The 22,415-nt window shown below is 32.8% G+C and overlaps 1 protein-coding gene across 1 annotated transcript; it reads left to right on the forward strand.

Moving 5' to 3' along the window:
* Nucleotides 1-8,050: 8,050 nt before the first annotated feature.
* On the forward strand, nt 8,051-21,704 carry LOC132747100 (neuroglobin-like). Its single transcript, XM_060736414.1, has 3 exons — nt 8,051-8,593; nt 16,804-17,047; nt 20,630-21,704. The coding sequence occupies exons 1-3, from the start codon at nt 8,367-8,369 to the stop codon at nt 20,789-20,791; spliced, it is 633 nt and encodes a 210-aa protein (XP_060592397.1). The 5' UTR covers nt 8,051-8,366; the 3' UTR covers nt 20,792-21,704.
* Nucleotides 21,705-22,415: the final 711 nt, after the last annotated feature.

Consider the following 22,415-nt stretch of genomic DNA (forward strand, 5'->3'; position numbering starts at 1 on the left):
AAAAAATCATTATTCTGAATAGTTATTTCTATTTTTTTTCTAACATGTGCATAGTTTGAAAAGACACTTCTTCTGTCTTTATCTGTATCTTTTTGTAATGAAGAGACACCCCCGGTCCTCAACCTTCCAGGTCTTTTATCCTGAGTCAACGCGACAACAGACTGTGTACATAAGAGTAAGATTTTACTTGCCCTTGAATAAATTGTGCACTAAATTTATAGTGGGTGATTTGTGCCACATATGAAAACCATACATAGTACAAAAATAACTGATGGCGCCAGATGAAAACATGAAAATACAATCTACCACAAAATGGTTTGTTTGTTGCATTTCATGTTTTTGCCCGGTGCCCTTGATGCAAAAAATACAAATCAGCCTTTCATAAAATTTCTTATGTTGTACACAGGTTAATGAGTTCTGGTCAAGCTCAAAAGTTTTTCTCATCCTATGACTGCATATAAGCATGAGATTCAATTTCCTATGCTGCTGTAACATAAGAAATCACGAACACCAAATCGATATAGTGGGAAATATGTTGCTGGTTTAGAACTTTTCATTATAAAAGAGAAAATGTGTAGCAGGGACGGATAGCTCAGTTGGTCTCTGAAAGTCCATGGGTTTGAGTCATGGTCAGGCCAAGTTTCAGTCAGGGTTTAGAATTGGTTTTTCAATTGACACATGTTTGATTTCATTTAACAGATTGCATTATTTGAAAATGGACAAAGCAGTATTGCATGATACTTTTAGATCTACAAAGGGCATTTGATACAGTTGAACACACTATCCTGCACATGAAGAGGTTGTTTTTTCTTCTTCTCATGAAACTTCAAGCATCTGCCATATATAATGACATTCTTACATGGTTTAAGTCTTATCTCTGATATGTAGCTGGTTGATGTGGCTGGTACTTATTCTACTACTGCTCTGAGTACCTATGCCTGTCCCCCTGATGTTCATTTTAGTCCTCTTTTATGTCTAATATATGTCAATTACATGTCTTCAACCCTAAGCAATAAGCTTTTATTATAATGCACAGGCACGAGTATCAGACCTTGGATGGAAAAAAATATGGCCAGATTGATAAAAAAACCTGTGTTCATCTTTAAAAGTGTCAACAACCAAAATAAAATGTAAATAATAACCCCCTTTAAAAATATACTTCAAGTTGATAGTATATTTTTAAAGGGGATCATTATTTACATTTTTTGTTTTGGTTTTATAAACACAGTTTTTTTATCAATGGTCATCTGGTCATATTTTTTCTTCCCAGGTCCGATACTCGTGCCAGTGATTATATGCTGATGACTCAGGAATCCTTGTGTCTCATAAAATAAATCTGAAGAAATTCTTTCTTATAACATGAGTCTTGTAAGATTGCTTAATTGACTATAAATTGCCTTTGCATCTTGGCAAGACAGAGTCTATTCTTTTTTGGTTTAAGTTTCAACTTAACCTGGCCCTAGCCTCCAGGTCACATGTAATGGTACTGCTATAAAGTACACATCTTTTGTTAAGTATTTAGGTGCAAATCTGGATCAAATTCTTTTGGCGTCGCCCTTTGATGCTTTGCATCAATGCTTTTCTTGTGTAACATTTGTCATGTTTGTTATTATGTAACATTTGTCATTTATGGCATTTAATAAATGCCCTATTTCATTCAACCTAAGTGTTGTGTTTTATCTCATACTAAACAAGTTCGTCTTGCCAGTTATATTTACTTGACCTGGACAATACATAAAAGCCCATAATGACATGATAACAGCATAATACAAGACAACGAACAGTGCACATGTCGAATATCAAATATATACATGTATATGGGTTGATGATAATATCGGAGAAGGTCATAACGACAAACTCTTCAAGTATAAATACATTAATGTTGTGTTCAACGTACATATATATGTAGAGTATCATTTGATATAAATGTAAACCAAAACAAATACTTGGTGAATGTTTAATCATATGTGAAAATACATATTTTCCATCAATAATAGATTAACTATATACTGGATATATCCACGATTCTTGTCAAATTTTAAGACAATAAACATAGAATATAATTGATGCATATTTAATTTATTGTGATAATAAATAGGGTATAGGTTCAAAGGGAGTTTACTGTTGCGCTCAAAATAAATTTATTTAGAGATGCCTCCCCTAATAACACAATAAATCGCGTAAGGGTTCAAAGGGAGGTAACTGTTGCGCTAAAACAGATTCGGTTAGAGTGATATTCCCTGATAACATTGCAAATAGGTTATGATGCTGTCAAAATAGAATCGGTTACAGTGACTTCCCCTAATAACATTGCAAATGGTAAAAGGGTTCAAAGAGAGGTAACTGTTGCGCTCAAAATAAAGTCGGTTAGAGTTACTTTCCCCTGATAACATTGCAAATGGGGTAATGGTTGAAAGGGGTATGACTGTTTTCTCAAAATAGTGTCGATGAGAGTGACCACTCCTGATAACTTTGCAAAAGGCATAAGGTTCAAAAGGGAGTTTACTTTTGCGCTCAAAATCGAGTGAGTTAAAGTGGCTTCCCCTGATAACATTGCAAATGGTGAAAGAATTCAAAGGGAGGTAACTGTCGCGCTCAAAATAAAGTTTGTTTGAGTGACATCCCCTGATTACATTACAAATGGGGTAAGGGTTCAAAAGGGAAGTTACTGTTGCCCTAAAAATCGAGTCGGTAAGAGTCACCTTCCCTGATAACAGTGCAAATGGTGAAAGAGTTCAAAGGAGGCTACTGTTGCGCTAAATATCTAGTTAGTTAGAGTAACCTGCCCTGATCACATTGCAAATGGGGTATAAGGATTCAATGGGAGGTGGCTATTGCGCTCAAAATAGAGTCGGTTAGAGTGACCTCCCCTGATAACATTGCAAATGGGGTAAGGGTTCAAAGGGAGGCGGCTGCTGCGCTCAAAATAGATGCGGTAAGAGTGATTTCCCCTGATAACATTGCAAATGGCGTAAAGGTTCAAAAGGGATGTTACTGTTGCGCTAAATATATATTTGGTTTGAGTGATCTCCCCTGATCACATTGCAAATGGGTAAAGAGTTCAAAAGGGAGGTTACTGTTGCGCTAAATATCGAGTAGGTAAAAGTGATATCCCCATTATAATAGTGCAAATGGTGTAAGGGTTTAAAGGGAGGCTACTGTTGCGCTCAAAATAGAGTCGATAGAGTGACATCCCCTAAAAACATTGCAAATGGGGTAAGGGTTCAAAGGGAGGTTACTGTTGCGCTCAAAATAGAGTCGGTAAAAGTGACCTCCCCTGATAACATTGAAAAAAAAAGCCTTTGCATGTTAGAAGTTTCTAAATTTATTGGGAGTAATAAAATTCTTATTTGTTCTTTGTACAGAACCGTTCTTAGAAGTAACAAAATTCAAATTAGGTTTTTATTTTATATTTAGCCCTTTGAAGCTCCTTCTAAGTGAGGTTTTATTTCTCAACTCCTAATAATGTTTTATTTCTCCTAATTAGGATTTGAAATATTTTAATTTAGAATTACAAAGTTGTTATTAAGTTTAAGATTAAATTTAGTTGTAATTGGTATTATCAAATTGTAATAAGTTTTTTTCGATCTCTCCTATTTAGGAAAATCAATATCCTTATGAGGCTTTTATACCTATTAAATTAAAAGCGGAAAAAATCCTTATTGGACTTTTGAGACTCCTTACGAAGAACATACAGATTTTGCACACAAAAACACCTTTGAAGACGTTGTCATTAGTTAGATATGTTCGACCATGGGACCACATACATGCATCGAGAACATAATGTAAGAAAAGTGACCGTGCGACCAAATACACGCATCACAGGAGTCTCCTCCTCTTACAAGAAAGGGACAAAGAGTTGTCCGCCCTTTAATTAAAGAGCAGACTTCAAAAGTATGTCATTGCCTTATTGCTATCGATTAGGAGGCTAATTTGCACACATATGTCTTGAATTATTTTATATACAACAATATTAACGCAAACCAAGCGGTTTATCACTAAACGTCTTTTTCAGTTCGCTTAAAAGGAGCATAATTATATAACTTCTTGGAAAATTTTGATTTTAAAGTTTTCTTCATTCTATGTATATTACAGATTGTTTTAATTGTGCAAAACATGAATGTTTCAAAAACGTTTTATATGCATCAAATATTGGAGATATTTCAATATTAATCTTGGGCATTTTCACAGCCTTGGCTAGGTTAGACAGACTGAAGCCTAAAAAACAAGAACCAGTTTAACTGGGTGATGTTCCCCGAGAAGGTTTTGGACACAGGAAAGTATAAAAAAATTAACGAAGGGCAAAAACTCCAAAATTAGGCAAGGCAGAGTTATGTTTTTTTTGTTTTTGTTTTTTGCACTGCACTTCTATTCAATGAGTTCTACATGTATCTATCTATAAAGTTTCGTGATGATATCTCTTATAGTTTCAGAGTTATGTCTCGGACAAAGTTCAAATTGCAAAAATAAACAAAGGGCAATAATTCAAGTATTAGGTAAGGCAGAGTTACGGTTCTTGTGCACTGCACACCTACTCAATGAGATCTATCTACCTACAAAGTTTCATGTTGATATCTCTTATAATTTTAAGAGTAATGTCCCGGACAAAGTTCAAAGTGTCAAAATGAACAAAGGGCAATAACTCCAAAATTAGGCATGGCAGAGTAACTACTAGCAAACCTACTCAATGAGATATATTTATCTGCAAAAGTTTTATGTTGATAAATCTTATAGTTTTAGAGTTATGTCCCGGACAAAGTTCAAAGTGCAAAAATAAACAACGGGCAATAATTCAAGTATTAGGCAAGGCAGACTTACGGTTCTTATGCTTTGCAAACCTACTCAATGAGATCTATCTACCTACAAAGTTTCATGTTGATACCTCTTGTAGTATTAGAGTTAAGTCCCGGACAAAGTTCAAAGTGTAAAAATAAAAAGGGCAATAATTCAAGTATGAGGCAAGGCAGATTAACGGTTCTTGTGCACTGCACACCTACTCAATGAAATCTATCTACCTACAAAGATTCATGTTTGTACCTCTTATAGTTTTAGAGTTATGTCCTGGACAAAGTTCAAAGTGTAAAAATAAACAAAGGGCAATAATTCAAAATTAGGCAAGGCAGAGTTAAGGTTCTTTATGCACTACACACCTACTCAAAAAAATCTATCTACCTACAAAGTTTCATGTTGATACCTATTGTTGTTTCAGACAAGAAAAGCGGACGGAAGTACGGACAAAGCGGCGACTACTAGTACATGCTCCTCTTTTTGACCCTTCAGGGAGCATAATAAACACAAAGTAAAACGTCTTATTTTCATGTGCCTTGATAGCGCAGCAGGCAGAGCGTCCGTGTCAGTGTTGTTTCATGCATTAAGATGCTTGTATTATGGTTAGATACCATTACATTTGACTGTATCTTTTTCTTATTTGACCAGTATTGTTTAAAATAGTTACAAATGCGAGATAGAATATTTTTGTACACTGTTTGATATTGAGTTGTGTTAAGTTTGGTGACAACGACATACATCAGGAAAAAGCATTATCAGAAATGTAAAAAATACAATGAAATGAAGTGTGATATATATTGATCCATATATTCAATTTTTAATATTTCGCAATCGTAGTGTGTTTAAAATAGTTTGATTGTTAAAATGTTAAATAAAGTTAAAAATAAAATCACTTGACATGTAGTTGGTTTCTTATAAAGAGAGAAACAAAAATGAAATAAAAAAGAAATTGAAAATAGAAATAGACATTAAGAAGAATAAAATATATTCCAATTATCATAGAAAAGACAGACAAAGTAAAACTGCCTTTCTCTTAAAGATGTATAGTGTATTTTAGTTTGAATGTCTTAAAAGTTTGAGTAACGACATTTACCTTTCGCCTCTATTTAATGATAAAGTCGACATCCACTCATCAGCAAGAATGAATAACGCTGAAAGCCGTTCTTGAATGGAAACATTTTATATGGCGGACAATTTAAAAAAATATTGAAATGCAGTTGGTTTTCGTAAGCATGAGGTCCATCAGAACGTGCCATAGATTTACCTATTTTTTTAAATGAAGACATTCTTTTACTCTTTCCTAGTTACTATAGCATAAAAGCCCTAAAAATGTTTCGGTGAACGGTTTTCAGCGTTATTCATATTTGCTGATGATTTGATGTCTATCTATCAAGTCTAAATAGAGGCAAATATGTGATGGTGTAACTCAAGTTTTGAAGACATTCATAAATACGCTTTATCTTTAAAAGAAAAGCATTTCTGAAGGTAATGTTTGGAATATTAAATGGCAAGATGTTGAAGTTTACGAATCGTATTTTAAAATGATTAATAATCATAAGGAAACATAAGTTTTTGTAACTTTTCAAAAGAAATGCCGGATCTCGTCGGAAAGTGTGACTATTCTCAATCAACATTCACTTAAAGTAAAGCTTGCACAGGGCCAGAAATTTCTTAGCCGGCTCCTTTAGATGTTGACTATGAATCCATAACATTGATTTATCTGATCACAGTTGGGATATGTTAGAAAAAGACAAAACTTGCCCTCCGTCAATTATGTTTTTATACACTAGTACTTCTGTCGACGCGTGGGTGAACGGTTGTCTACCCATTTGATTGTACGGTGTGTGTAATAACAGTTCAGTAAAATAAACATGAGACTTGGTACAGTATTTCTGTTCTTTCTCTTACACAATTCTTTTTTTTTTTTTTGACTGTATCGACAACAGGTCTTTTTAATAGGCCTACGTGATGTTCAAAGATCTAAACTACTGTATATGGTTTGCTATGAGTTCAAAAAAGGCATCAAAAAGATGTGGTGATTTTATTTTTATTATAATCTATAGATGAAGTTTTGATTTTTTGGTAGAAATACACTAAATCATTGTTAGTCAGATAACATTCAGACGTTGTCGTCTCACGAAAATGACGTCATAAGGAACATGTTGTCTTGAAAATGCTTTCATGTAAAACTCGTTTACATGTCATTGGGAAAATACCAATTTATGACATTTTATGCATGGTTTTTTTTGTAAAAAGATTGCACATGCTACTGTAAATTTATGTTAGTTCATGCACAATGATATCACATATGTTCACCTTTTCAACACTTACGTTAAGATATTATTTTTTTTCAAACTCAGAATGCTTATGTATAAATGAGCCGCGTCATGACTAACATAATGGGTTTGAGACCAGCATGGATCTAGACCAACCTGCGATTCCGCGCAGTCTAATCAGGATCCATGCTGTTCGCTTACAAACCCTATAACAAGTAGAGGAACTGATAGCGAACAGCATGGATCCTGATCAGACTGCGCGGATGCGCAGGCTGGTCTGGATCTATGCTGGTTGCAAACCCATTATGTTGGTTTTGTCGTGACGCGGCTCAAATGACATTCGTTCCATTTTCCATAGTTTCTGAGATGGACTTTGACAAAGTATGCCCCCTTTTTTAGAGATATTGATCTTTCAAACACATCGAGTAGTCGAGCACGCTGCTCCGATGAAAGGTCTTGTTCAACAGTGCATGTGAAGAAAATTTATTTAAACATTCCAAACTGCAGCACATGGCTCGATTCTTTTAGAAATAGTTTTGCATGTTTTGTTTTGTTTTATTGTTGTTGTTGTTTTTGTTTTTTTTTCATGTCTGTATATTTACTTTTTTCAATGATTATTTTCTAAGCATGTACATGTTCTAGGAAATTGTCGTAAAAACCATGTTTTTTTTCCATGTTTTGCCATGTTTTTGTTTTCATCTTTTATCTTATCACGTATGGGAAATATAAATCTGATTTTAACAACGTACATATTGTGAAAATTGACCTATCGAAGACTCTTATTATGAGATAATGTCATAATTGTATTCGGCATGTTTTACCTTATTATTTGTTTCACTTAAGTAATTCTTTGCCACTCGTTTTCCCTGTTTCTATTGTCCAATAAAACTTCTCTGGTTGCCATAGCAACCGAATTTTCTACGATATAAAGCAATATTCACTTAGCGAGAATTAAAATGAATGAAATTAGTCTATAGCAGTGGATTTAAATATTTCTCTGGTAACTTGCGAATACATGAACTTACATTGTAACACTTGATTACTATGTAATTTAATGTAATAATTATTATTTTAATTTGAAAAAAAAATATTTTAAGAGATTTTGAACGATACACGTGTTCGAGAAATATACTGTTAATTCATTATACACTCAAAAATGCTTTGAGGAAATGATTTTAATATTAAGTACTGAATTAAATGATAAAGTGTTAAAAAAATAAAACAAGAGAAACCGGCGACCTTTTACATACAAATATTATATGCGCGTATTGACAACAAAATATACTTCAAACATTTCATAAAATGGGATGCAATGTGAGTGTACTGGACGGAGGTACACGTGGCAGGGCTTCCAAGGCAGGTAGTCTTAGCAAGAAATGTTCGGTGAACGTGCAAAACTCCATCGTAACGAAAGGTGACAAGTTCGACGCCCGTATCCCACTAACTGTGAGACAGAAATTCAATATTATGAAATCGTGGAAAGGAATTGCAAGAAATATGTCGGATACTGGGATTCTAATGTTTTTGAGGTACATATATCTTTTATCTTTTTGTTTCTTTCTAGTTTTAATAACTTTTTTGTGTTGTATTTGTTTCGTACTGTTCATAAATTTTGAAAATCCCATTTATCCATCCTACTGTCACTACCATGTTGTTTGTTTGTTGTTGTTGTTGTATTTCAAGCTTTTATCAAAATTTAGCTTACATAACCACTTCTTGTTTTATTACATTGGACAAGATACTAAGGTTATTATAGACAATCATAAGAAAATCAATATTTACATACATTTAAAAAAGTCTTTAATTTTAAAGGAATTTTACTGAGGTCAAAATGTCTTCAACATTACATAATAATCGAAATTCTTACATAAATCCGTTCGAGGCAAATTCATTACTTTTATACTAAAGGTAAGTCATGCCTCAGAAATGAATAAATGTTCACTTCTTAAGAAATGGCAAATATGGGTTTAAAGCGCGTTGGTTTTAGAGCATATTAAATTCGTGAAATTTTTATCATAACAGTAGTAAAATGTAAACAAAGTCGTTGTTTGACTTACATACGAAATACTAAAAACACTATAACTGTAGTTACTGCAAAAAAGCATCAGAAGAAGAAAAATGTTTCCGATAATTGGCCAATGTGTAACATTTTGGAAACTGTTAAAGAACACACAAACAAATAAAAGAAATAAAAATTAAATAATTTCTAGGGCATAATGGGCCTTTAACCCTATTATATATCATCTTGTTGTCATACAGTAACGTCCGGCTTATCATTAACGCATCATTATAAGACTTCTTCAATAGTTGCGATGAGAAAGTGTATAAATAATATTGATCTTTATAACTAGGTAAGAGTTGGTACCGACAATATCTGTCAACAATATGAGTTATGATGTCAACAATATGAGATATGATAATCAAGTATGTGAAAACTTATTATCAACCAAAGTTAAGGAAAAAATTCATGAACTAAACAAACAACATAGATAAAATACACATGCATTTGTACATGGATTTAGTTATATCATTTCGTCGGGTATAGCTTAGTTATTGCAGAAATTTTTATGGTTATGAATAAAACAATTTAAAAAATCATATTTTAAAGGCCCATTATGCATCAGAAATGCTGTCATTTTTGTTTCTCAAAGACTTTTCAAAAACATACGAGCCGTGTCATGACAAAACCAACATAATAGGTTTGCAACCAGCAGTCTGATCAGGATCCATGCTGTTCGCTATCAGTTTCTCTACTTGTAATAGGGCTTGTAAGCGAACAGCATGGATCCTGATCAGACTGCGCGGATGCGCAGGCTGTACTGGATCCATGCTGGTCGCAAACGCATTATGTTGGTTTTGTCGTGACGCGGCTCATTATATTACTCATTTGATGTATACCTAAGCTATCTTTTGCATCTTAAGCTCTGATGGCAAAGGGTTAAAGGCTCATTATGCCCTAGAAATGATTTAATTTTTTATTTCTTTTATATATATATATATATTTTTGGTGTTCTTTTACAGTTTCCAAAATGTTACACATTGGCCAATTATCGGAAACATTTTTCTTCTTTGTTTGCTTTTTTGCAGTAACTACAGTTATAGTGTTTTTGGTATTTCGTATGTCAGTCAAACAATGACTTTGTTTACATATTACTACTGTCATGATAAAAAATTTCACGCATTTAATATGCTCATAAACCAACGCGCTAAATAAACCCATACTTGTCATTTCTTAAGAATTGAACATTTATTAATTTCTGTGGCATGACTTACCTTTAGTATAAAAGTAATGAATTTGCCTCGAACGGATTTATGTAAGAATTTCGATTATTATGTAATGTTGAAGACATTTTGACCTCAGTAAAATTCCTTTAAAATTAAAGACTTTTTTAAATGTATGTAAATATTGATTTTCTTATGATTGTCTATAATAACCTTAGTATCTTGTCCAATGTAATAAAACAAGAAGTGGTTATGTAAGCTAAATTTTGATAAAAGCTTGAAATACAACAACAACAACAAACAAACAACATGGTAGTGACAGTAGGATGGATAAATGGGATTTTCAAAATTATAGTAAATAAGTATTTTGTATCATTATTGAATTCAAAACACTTCTTTGCTTACATTTTGCTACGTTTCTGAAAACAAATATATTTTCAGCGCTACTTTTCTCAATTGAAAAGCATTTCATCTATTATTTTTACATTTTTCAACACATATTGGACATTTCAAAAAATAAAAATTAAATAAATAAATATGGATTTCTGGGACATAATGGGCCTTTAATAACAGTTACATGTAGGGTTGGGTTGTTTTCGTTATGTTGTTTTCTAATAAAGAAAGTGTTGTATATAAATGAAGAAACTAGCTTCACGAGCATACCGTGAAGCGGCATTATTTCTCCTTTCTACATCACCTGAAAAACCCATTAATTTACGTTTAGCGTGACAACATTAAACATAGTCATAAAACTATAGATAACTGTTACTATGAGAACAGTTGATGATTATAGTCATATTAGTTGAGAACTTTAATTAAACACATTATCGTCGAATATATATAATAATAATTATTCCCGAAGGTGGGTGGGTGTGGTGGTGAATAGAACTTGTTGTGGGTGTGTTATGCATGAAGTTGTAAATTCATACGCAACTATGAGAAAAAATATGTTACATAATTTATTTATTTTTTTGAAAATTTCCGAAATTTGATTAACATTTAATTTGCAAGAAAAAGAATAAAACATCGGCTGTTGCCATGGTTGCCAAAGACGGAAATATCTAGCAGAACCTCGCAACCGCCGTAAACAGTTACCCTGGAGCTAGATATCCGGGTCTTGACTCGTAGCCAGTGTAAGAACCAGCATGGACCGAGCAAATCCTGTCCCAGCTGAGTTAAAGCTAACCAATTTTTCTCCTAACATTTATGAACAATCTTTTGTCATGTTAACTTTTGTTCTGCCATAACCATAAAGACAAGCACGGCTGACTAGAACTTATACATATGCTTCTTTCATAATTTTGTTTCAATTATTTCAATGCACATTAGAGATAAAACTGGTAATTCATCAATTGTTTATTCCTCGACAATGAGCCAATAGATAGATATCTACTTGTGATCACATTTCACATCCTATAAACAATTCTTAGAAGGTAACAAAAAAGTTGAAAACAACTTTTAACTACAACTTTGATGATCACAATTAGGAATATGTACATATCAATGGAAGTCATTATTCAGTAATTTCTGGAATGTATTTCATTGTCTTTTATGTGTCGCTGGAAATAATGTTGGACAGGATTAATTTTCAAACATGATCCTGTCATGATCCAATTGATTGAGTCTGGAACACGTAGTCTGTAGTATCTTTGGCTGTTCCACTTAGTCCTTTTTAGATACTTGCTCCCCCATTGGGACTGAGGGGTGAATCAGAATTGCAGCCACCGTTTTTCCCTGCGTGATCGTAAGAGGCCAATAAATGGGCTCGAATAACTGGTGCATATGCATCTGTTAGCTCCAGCAGGTAAAGTGTTTTATTATAAACATACATAATATGCGAAAAGAATTATGTCCCTTCTAAAGACTGTTTCAGTATGTTTACTCACTGACGCATAGCAAAGTATCTTTCAGACTGAATTATTTTGACATTTTATGATAACTGAAAACGGATATAAAAAAATAACAAAAGAAATTAAGGTATCAATATGTTAGACTTTGAGTTATCTGTTTCTGTAATTCCAGAGGTAGGCCAAAGTCAACTTTCCCGTTTGGTGCCACTTGACCTTAATTGCATTGGTGAGCCATACTACCAAACAAAAAAGAACGACACCGGCTGTTCATATGAACTAAAAGATTAAAATTTCAGTTGATCTGGTCTCATTTCTCATTATGTCAGACATTTGTGCTTAATTGTCAGCATATCAAATAAACTTGTCTAATCACTGCCTTACAATGTTTAACAGAAATGTTGTCTTGTCAAAATATGTCAAACAATCCTGTATATTTCTCAAAATATGTCAAGATACCACTATTGTTTACAAAATAAGACTGTTTAGACAAGCCAGCACCACATTTTGTTCACACTAACATTTGACAAAATAAGACAGTGTTTTGAGAATTCAATACCACTTTCCGACAAGATAACACTTCCGTTATATATATAATAAGACAGTGCTAAGACAAGTCAGTAATACGTTTTAACAAGATAACACAATTTTTTAGCACAATAAGACATTGGTTTCACAATTAACACCACAATCAACAAGATGACACTTCTGTGTGACATAATTAGACATTGTTTAAACCATTCAAAGAGATAACAGTTCCATGTTACATGATAAGATAGTGTTTCCCCACAATTTAACAAGGCAACACTACCGTTTGACATAATTAGACAGTGTTTAGACAATTAAACAACACATTTGATAAGATAACAATTCCTTGTGATATAATAAGACAGAATTTTGACCATTGAAAAACACATGTTGACAAAATTAAAGGCTGTTTTGACATTGTAAGATATTGTTTCGACAAATTGTTGTCATAAGTATTGACAAGTCGACATAAGAGACTTTCTAGGGAAGATAAAAAGAAGTGTTACAAAATCAGACAGCTATGGCGTTCCATACTAATATATATATTTTTTTTACATTGATTTAAAAAACAACAACAAATAAATTCATCAAATGTCTCATTTATTGGCATTTTATCATTTGACATACATGTTTTTTGTAAAGGCTGTACCGTATGTTGTCATATACGACAATCGTTCCCTTTGAATGCTACCGTCTGCAAGACATTGTAAGCATTGAAAACCTTTCCTTATAGAGTAAAATATCTGTAGAGTAGATATATGTAGATTAAAAAATCTATCTTTAAAACAAGTCAGGTTAAAGGATTTAAGATCATGAGACTTAAAAGAAAACAATATGTACAAAATATCTAATCGCTATGGCCTCCAGACACTAATTTTTAATCTGTACAGCTTTCTTTGCCGTGCCGCTCATAAACTGAGATAGAAAAGCATGAGCTTTACTGTCTCAGACTAGATTGTCACATTTATGATATGTACCATCACAACTGTTTTACCGTTTAAACCAGGTACAGTTTTTTTTCTCTGCAAGACAAAACGTTGGAATTAACTGTATATACTTCAAAGGCAAATTATGCCCCAGATACAAATAATTTTTTACTTCATTAGAAATGGCAAATATGTGTTTTAAAGCGTCTCAATAATTGTATTGGAACACGTGAGAAGCTTATCACCTGAAGAAAATACAAATGAATGTGAAATTATTTGTCATAAAAGTAGCACAATTTGAAGAAAGTAGTGTTTTGACATCAATACAAAAAACAAATCACTTTAACTTTACACTAATTGCTAAAATGCAACAGAAGCAAAAGGTATTGGAAAATGACTAACCTTTTGGAAATTATAACAGGACAACAAACTAATTGTAAAAAGCTTCTGAGAAATCAAAATAAAAATATTTCTAGGACTAAATGGGCATTTAATTTGCTTATACATACAACTCAAAATATAACCTCAGTGCGTGCAGTTCTTCATCTTCAAATTTACATTTGTTGCCAAGATTATTTACAATTTACTTAATGTTATTTTTATTGAAATGGACTCCACTGATCTTTTATGAAAATCACATGTCTTGAAATATTTTTTCAAGATTTTTATATCTAATGTAGGGCTATCCGTACCATTAACGTGCGTACAAAATATTAGATCATTCACTCTATCCGATTTTTCCCTAGAATTATCATTTTAATTGTGCCAAATTAAATAAAAATAAAAAAGATTTATACGCTTATATCTGAAATCGGCACAAGACTGTAACTAATTGTTGGTTTTAGGAGCTCTATATATTATTATTTTCTTTTCTAAATAGGTTGATGTAGGCCTATGATTTTTTTTTTCAAATTTCATGTTTTTAGGCTTTTGGACTTCAGTGGAGCTCCATTATAGAAAAAAAAAGAAGTAATTAATTTCCCTTTTTCAACAGCTCGTAAAGTCATTTTTTTCCAGTTTCAAAATTACATGTTACATGTTACTGATTAAGGCATTTAGACAAGATTCCATGTCATTAAAATGCAAATAAATTCCTTTGAGTTCTGCCAGCTCAATAGATAAAAAGAGAAAGCGCGTGCGCGTCCTTTATATCATCATTTAAATGTATGTCGTCTGATTAATTCAACGAATTACATGCACATTGATATGAACTTTCTTATGTCATAGCAACTGCATAATAACCTTTGCAGAGCAACTACATAATAACTTTTGCAGGGCAACCGAATAATAACCTTTGTAGGGAACTGAATAATAACCTTTGTAGGGAAACGACATAATAACCTTTGCAGGGCAACTACATATTAACCTTTGCTGGGCAACAAAAAATAACCTTTGCAGGGCAACGAAATAATAAATTTTGCAAGGCAACCAGTTATTAACCTTTGTAGGGCAACGCCATAATAACCTTTGCAGGGCAACTTCATATTTACCTTTGCTGGGCAACAAAATAATAACCTTTGCAGGGCAACCAGTAATTAACCTTTGTAGGGTAACGTCATAATAACCTTTGCAGGGCGTCCACATATTAACCTTTGCTGGGCAACAAAATAATAACCTTTGCAGGGCAATTGCAGTGCTGCAGGGCAATATTTTGGAGACATTTGACTTATTACTCTACAGTAGACACATTGTTGTGAAGATTCTTGTGAAGTCGTACTTTGGGAAGAAATTGCACTGTTAGTTATTGTAAAGAGTTTATTGCTGTACAGAGAGCTTCTCTGCAGAGGTTGCACTATATAAAGAAAAATACAACGGTAACGAAGTCAGGTTTGACTATACTCGCATTTTATGGTGACTGATTTGTGCCATAAATGTTTAAATTTTTCAAATTCTTTTTTTCTCTCTCGGTACATCACACATGAAACAAACATGAGGTATATAAACAGTGAATATTTGTATAAAAACAGCAGTACGTACATGACAAGTCATTTACAGAGAACAGTCACAATACATAAAAATAGATTAACCATCTATTGTATGTTTTTCTTTTCTCCTTTCGTTCAGTATGTTGAATTTGTCGTATTTTACGCCACGCGGAGCGAAAGTACGACAAAATGTTGACTTTGTCCTGTTTTAAACTGGCGCCCCGCGGATCGAAAATACGACATGGTACAAATCAGCCACCATACATTTTAGTACTTCATAAGTAGTAGCCTGGTGGAAATAAATGCTACACTACCCTTGCGGGTTTGAGCAGTACAACATGTCGTACTCTAAAAATGACACATGACATTATAGATGGCACAATGAGAACACCGTATAACATTATCAGAGATTCACAACTTATTATTTTATTAGCAGCAACATATGGAACTTTCATAGGTTTTTGATTTATCGTTTTATTAAATTGAATATCTAAGTATATACGCCTACTTGTAAAATTCACGGTATGTAATAAACATGATAAAAGATACTCGCAATACACGCAGTGTTTGTAATACTATATATTTATAATGACATTTGAATCTTTACGTCTAGGTTTTTACCTGGTGTCCTAGAAAATTTAATGAGGGGGAATAACGTTTAATATACGAGTATAAACGTTTGGTAGACTGTTTTTGTTGCATGAGACAAAATCTCTTGTTGAGACCAATTCTCGTTTACAGACAAAACAAAGCTGGAGAAATTCAAATAATTCATCTGTTATGAGAAAATTGTTATTCCAAGATTGCTGTTATTTGTATTTTAACTGTGAAGACACGTTCGCTTAGGGGATATGAATTCAGCGTATTTGCAGATAATTAGGGAAAAGATAAACAAATGTTAAAATAAAGAAATCATACCTTATTTGCAGATGGTTGTAAAAAATATAAATGTATAAATTCACGATAATAACTGTATTCTTTGAAGATATTAACTTATAAAGATTTATGTATGTAAATTGTAAGAATCGTTTGATTAGAAAAAAAGATAAAATGTCTTATCAATAGTGGATTAGATTGTATAGAGAGAACCTCAATATCAGATTATATATAGAGAGAAAAATGTCTCATGTAAAGATTGAAAAGAAAAAAAATCTCATTTACAGATTATGGCAGGAAATAAATGTCTCATTTTAAAATTTGAAAAAATCACATGCAGGTTTTAAAGAGCAAAGATTGTCTTATTTGCAGATTCTAAAGAGAAAATGATTTTTTTACTTGTTTTAATTTGCAGATTATTTGAGACTAACGAAGAAGTGCGCTCCATGTTCACGAAGCTCGTGCATGGCGGTAAATATGATTTCGTGGAATTACGGGAAAGTAAAGAACTGGAGAATCACGTGAAACAAGTGATGTACACGTTAGACGAGGCGATATCTTCACTAGATGACGTCGATGGTGTCGTTAAATTGCTGCATGCTGTTGGAAACAGTCACAGACGTTTACAAAGTAGGGGATTTAACCCTGCAATTTTCTGGGTAAGTTTATATACTTAATATATATATTTTCTGGAATAATTTGCATAAAGGTACGCTGCTCAGTAAAGGTAAGTTCTTACTTATTGTCTTGACTATTCTATACAACAATGATCCTGTGTTCCAGTGACAATACTTCTTTGAAAAATTAACACTGATATTAGATTAAAGGAACTCCACCTAAAAAAATATAATTGGAATTTCTTTCAAATGTCAGCATGAACACTTAGAACAGAAAAATGTGCAAATGATGATGAAGACTAGCCCCCAAATACTTGAAAGTCGTATTTTGTTCTATTTTAGCCCGATTTGAGTTAAAAGCTTTGCAACGCTTTTCAGTTTTTGGGTCATTTTCCACATTAATTTTTTTAGAAAATCAGAGTGAGCGAATGATCTGAAATTTTGCACATAAGTTATTATCAATAACGAGTTCAGAAAAAATTCCAAGACAGTCATTATGTATTTTTCTATATCAGTATGCAATTTTAAAGTCATATTCCACATTAAACTATTGAAAACAGAAACATTTTTTCTTAAAGAATCTGTGACAGACATGAAAGTACCAAGGAAACAAATGTATTAAGTTAAATAAACATTATCAGATTAGCTGAAGCTATTCTATAAAGACAGTTTATGTGATGACTATGAAATATGGAACGCCAAAACTGCTTTTTGTAAGAGATTTTTATGGTTGATTACTTAGAAATTGATAAAGCCATTTTGGCAAAATAATGTCGGCCAAGATGGCATTATGTTTAGTCAGTTTGATATAAACTTGAGCCAATTTGACATTATGTTCGATCATATTGGCATTAAGCCAAAATGATATAATATTGGCCAAAGAGGCATTTTGTTTAGTCAATATTGCATTTTGCTCGGTCTTACAAATATTGCATTGGGTAACGATGACATTGTATTAAGCCAAAATCTTTCATGTGTGTTTTCATTTTCCTTTATGTCAATTTATTGTATTTTATTGTTGTGTTTCAATAACAAAATCTTCGGTCACTAAAATGCACTTGACTCCATAAAATACCAAACTGACGCATTCTAATGTCAATTTGACTGAACATAAAATCAACTTGACCCAACATGTTTAAAATGAACACAAACTCAAACAAACTTGACCAAATATCATAATGCCAAACTTGGCTAAATAAAATACCTCTTTGACTCAACCTTATATGAACTGAACACTCAGCCTAATGATAACATGACCAAATAAAAGCCAATTTGATCCAACAAAATTGTTTTTAGCCCAACAGAATGCAAATTTGACTCAACGAAATGCCAAACAGGACAGATTTAATTCTTATGATAACTTGACCCGACATAATGCCATCTTAACTAAACGATATGCCAATTTTACCCAATATGTTGCCAATTTGACTCAATATGATGTCAATTTGACCGGTGTCAAGTTTTCTCAGGTGTGTCAAATTGACTCTATCGAATACCAACTACACATAACCTTATGCCATTTTGACGTCACCTTAATGCGAATTCGACATAATGCCTCATTGACTCACCCGATATCGCCTTGATTAAATATAATTAACTGGGAGTAAACCTTATGTATGCATGACCAAACATTATGTCAGGTAATGTTCAGCAAAATGGTTTGATATGCTGATGTTTTTTTCTTATGAACAGATTATATATACAATGACACTCTGGATAAATCAATACGAGCATGCCAGGTTATTGATGGACTGTCCCTATGGGATTGGTTTCAACTAACCCGTCCTGTCACAAGCAAATCAGCTTCAAAACAAATGCAGTTTTTGGCGTTCCATAGCTTACAATATATTGCACTAAAGGTTAACGCGCTTTTTTCCAATTCATTAAAGTCATCATCAGTGTCATTCAGTAGCCGATTGTTCTTAATAGCGTTTAATTATAAGGAATTCTTTGTACTTTATATAATTATATTCATAGTATCTCCCATCTACTTTCAAAATGAAGGTCAGTGTTAATTAAATGGCCGCAATTAACTATAGCTGTACGATTCATTAACTATTATTTCAATAATTTACCTTTATTCAGACATTTTCCTATTTTTTTCTTCTTATCGCTACCCATTACAAAGGGTTTAAATGTTAATAAAGACATTTATCACATAGTTGAATTTTAAGACAATTGTCTACAATTCTCCGATGCCAAATGTCATTGTCTTGCGCGTTCCTCCATTCGTCCATTAGAGATGACACTTTTTATACATTGTATCATTCAATATCGTTGTTTTGCCATATAGTTAATCATTCATAACAAGCTTAGACTATTACCAGGCAAGCCTTAGTAATATGGTAAGCCATAAAAAGGAGATTTTTTGCACCGAGACACTGTCTCTTCTAAGATTGGTGATGTCAATAGATATTAGAAAAAAATCCTTTTGATTTTCTTACTTGCTGAATAATCTGATTGACTTATCTCCTAAGCGCTCGCTTTTCTCTCATTCTCATTTTTTCTCTTGATCTCGTATATTCAGGATGAAAAGAATCCGGTCACTTCAATCGATGTGAATTGTATATAAGCACCGTTTGAAGAATGATACTGTTGTATCCGAAATCACGTGACTGGTGATAAAAGAATTATTATTATCTTTTATAGTGTTTTATTATTTCACGTACACGTTCATGACGTTTTTAGGTTTAAAATTCCTGTTTATGTCTCAATCAGATACAACGCTTAAATCACTGTAAGATAAGAAATTTAATTAGCATGCGTAATCTGCTTATCACGTGCTAAAGATCTGTATAATGACAATAGATAACACGTGCTGGTTTAAGAACATAAATCAGATTCCTGAAACAAGAACTAGAGATAGATGTTTTTTGTATTGTTCACAAAGTAAATTAATTAATTAATACAATGACCCAGTTTTTAACAAGTTGTTGTTTAGTAACATTGCGGTGAAAGAAAGAAATTGTTGACCTAAACGCACGTAACTCAGTGTTTCCGCACAATGAAATTCACCAGTAAAATGAAAATTTACTTTATTGTTTACTGTGTGTACATATACATGCATAGAGGATATTCAAGTTTTTTTTTCTATAAATACAAGATTTATTTTCTTCAAGTGGTATGAAAATAAATATTTCACGAGCGGCTTAAATTTCTGTTTATTCTATACATTTTCCTTCATTACAATGTGAAAGACTTCCCCTTAAATTTTGTGTGTTGGCTGAATTTAGAAGAAAGTAGTCCGCAGGGAAACCTGTGAAAATACGGAAAATATTATTCGCTGAAATGAAAAATAAATTTTTACAGTGAAGATACGCAAAATATGCATTTTATTTCATCAATATTTCATTTATAAGTATATAATAAACATGTTTATTTTACAAATAACAACTCGTAAAAAATAATCTAACTTTAAATCTTAATCAAAACAATTGAAGTTCCCCTCATAATAATCATATGTATAACAAATGTTTCAGTCGAACCACGAAACCATGGTTACAGCAAACATACAAAACAAAATATTATAACCTTAATTTTTCATTATTTGTATTATATTATAGATACCATATGTGATCTCTTAATTTTCATTAAATCATAAATCAATTGTTTGATTTTTTACAGAAAATAGAAGAACCTTTTCTGATAGCGGTCAAAGAGACGCTTGGAGACAGGTACACGGCGAACATGGAGCACATTTACCAAAAGACCATCAAGTTTATTCTCGAGACATTGATAGAAGGTTTCGGCTTTGACGTTTCTATGTTCGACACCGAAACTCCTTGATCACATCATTCCCCATATATCTCATATATGTATAAGTGAAATACATGTACATATCGTGCATTACGATTATCACGTGACCGCATATGGTATCAGTTGTCACGTGATAGCGTGGAACACAATCGCAACTTTTCGGACTTTTCCGTCAGTTTTCGGATAAGGACAATGAATTATGGCGTGGTGTTCCGAATATTCACGTTAGCTTATAAATTTGTCACGAGAGCATGCAAGTCATCACATGTGTAATGAATTTTATCATAAGAATGTGGGTCGTCACATGGATACATGTTTATCACTAAGCCATGTGCAAAACACTTATAACGTGAGCATATAATTTCATCATGAGAACATGCAAGTCGTCATGTGAGTACGTTTTTTTGATTACATGAGCATGTGCACAGCATTTACCGGCATCACGTGAGCATGTGAAGTTTAAAAAAGAGCTTGACTCTGACCGTGAGATGATGTGAAATTAGACTGACACTTGTTTGTCTTTAACGTAGCTTCCAATATTTTTCAGGGACATGCGTCGAACGTTTAATATTTGTTTACATTGGATTATTTGCATAACATTTTCTTTTACGTATTATTTGTTCATTCTTTGTGCAGACGACTAACACCAAGGACTTGATGTGGCCAATGTTGTACAGCAGAAGAAAGATGCATTTCGTGTAGCTACCATTCTTAGTCGAAAATTGTAAATACATGTACTCGTATATCATTCCGATGCATTTTACATGCCATTCAAAATGCTAAACTATTTTTTTTTCGGATTGTTTACAGCCGACGTTAGTGAATTTTGACTTGCATTATTTCGAAGCATAAAATTGTAAATATTTTTCTTTGTTGACTGTTATGAGCGTAAACCGCACTGTGTGTATCGCATGTTATATACATGTATATGCTGATTAAAAGAGTTTTAAAAGAGACAATTGGTATAAAAGTTTTGGTTGTTGTTGTTGTTGTTTTATAGAATATTACTAATATGTCATTTATTTATAACCATGGATATACAGAACATTGCACATAAAAGAAAACCAATGTCTAAAGGGAAGAGGTGACCTAGTGGATAGGATGTCGACCTTTAAACCCTGGGTTCGAGCTCTACCCAAGCAGATCAAGACTATTGCTTCTTTATATAATACCAGTACTGGTTTGTATAAGAATACTGACTCGAACTTGATAAATAGAAAAGTTTAAAGAGTATTTTATAACCAAGCATAAATAAATATTTATACTAAAGCATGTCTTAACTGTAATAGTGGTGGGATAGGCTGATGGTGATGATGTTGTTGATAATGATGATAATGTTGTTGTTGATGATGATGATAATGATGGTGATGTTGTTGTTGTTGATGATGATAATGATGATGATGATGTTGTTGTTGTTGATGACGATAATGATGATGATGATGATGATGATGATAATAATAATAATAATAATGATGATGATGATGATGATGATGATGATAATGATGATGATGATGATAATGATGATGCTGTTGTTGATGATGTTGTTGTTGTTGTTGTTTTTGTTGATGATGATTAAAATGTTGATTTTGTTTTTTGATGATGATGATGATAAAGATGCCGATAATTATGACAATGACGTTGACGACGTTGGCGT

The sequence above is a fragment of the Ruditapes philippinarum genome, unplaced genomic scaffold, assembly GCF_026571515.1.
Source record: "Ruditapes philippinarum isolate M1 unplaced genomic scaffold, ASM2657151v2 ctg12153_1_1_1_1, whole genome shotgun sequence".
Classification (NCBI taxonomy): domain Eukaryota; kingdom Metazoa; phylum Mollusca; class Bivalvia; order Venerida; family Veneridae; genus Ruditapes; species Ruditapes philippinarum.

Coding starts and splice junctions, on each gene's coding strand:
- LOC132747100 (XM_060736414.1), top strand. CDS start 8,367: ATGGGATGCAATGTGAGTGTACTGGACGGAGGTACACGTGGCAGGGCT. Junction 8,594..16,803: donor GGGATTCTAATGTTTTTGAG/GTACATATATCT, acceptor TTTAATTTGCAG/ATTATTTGAGACTAACGAAG. Junction 17,048..20,629: donor TTAACCCTGCAATTTTCTGG/GTAAGTTTATAT, acceptor GATTTTTTACAG/AAAATAGAAGAACCTTTTCT.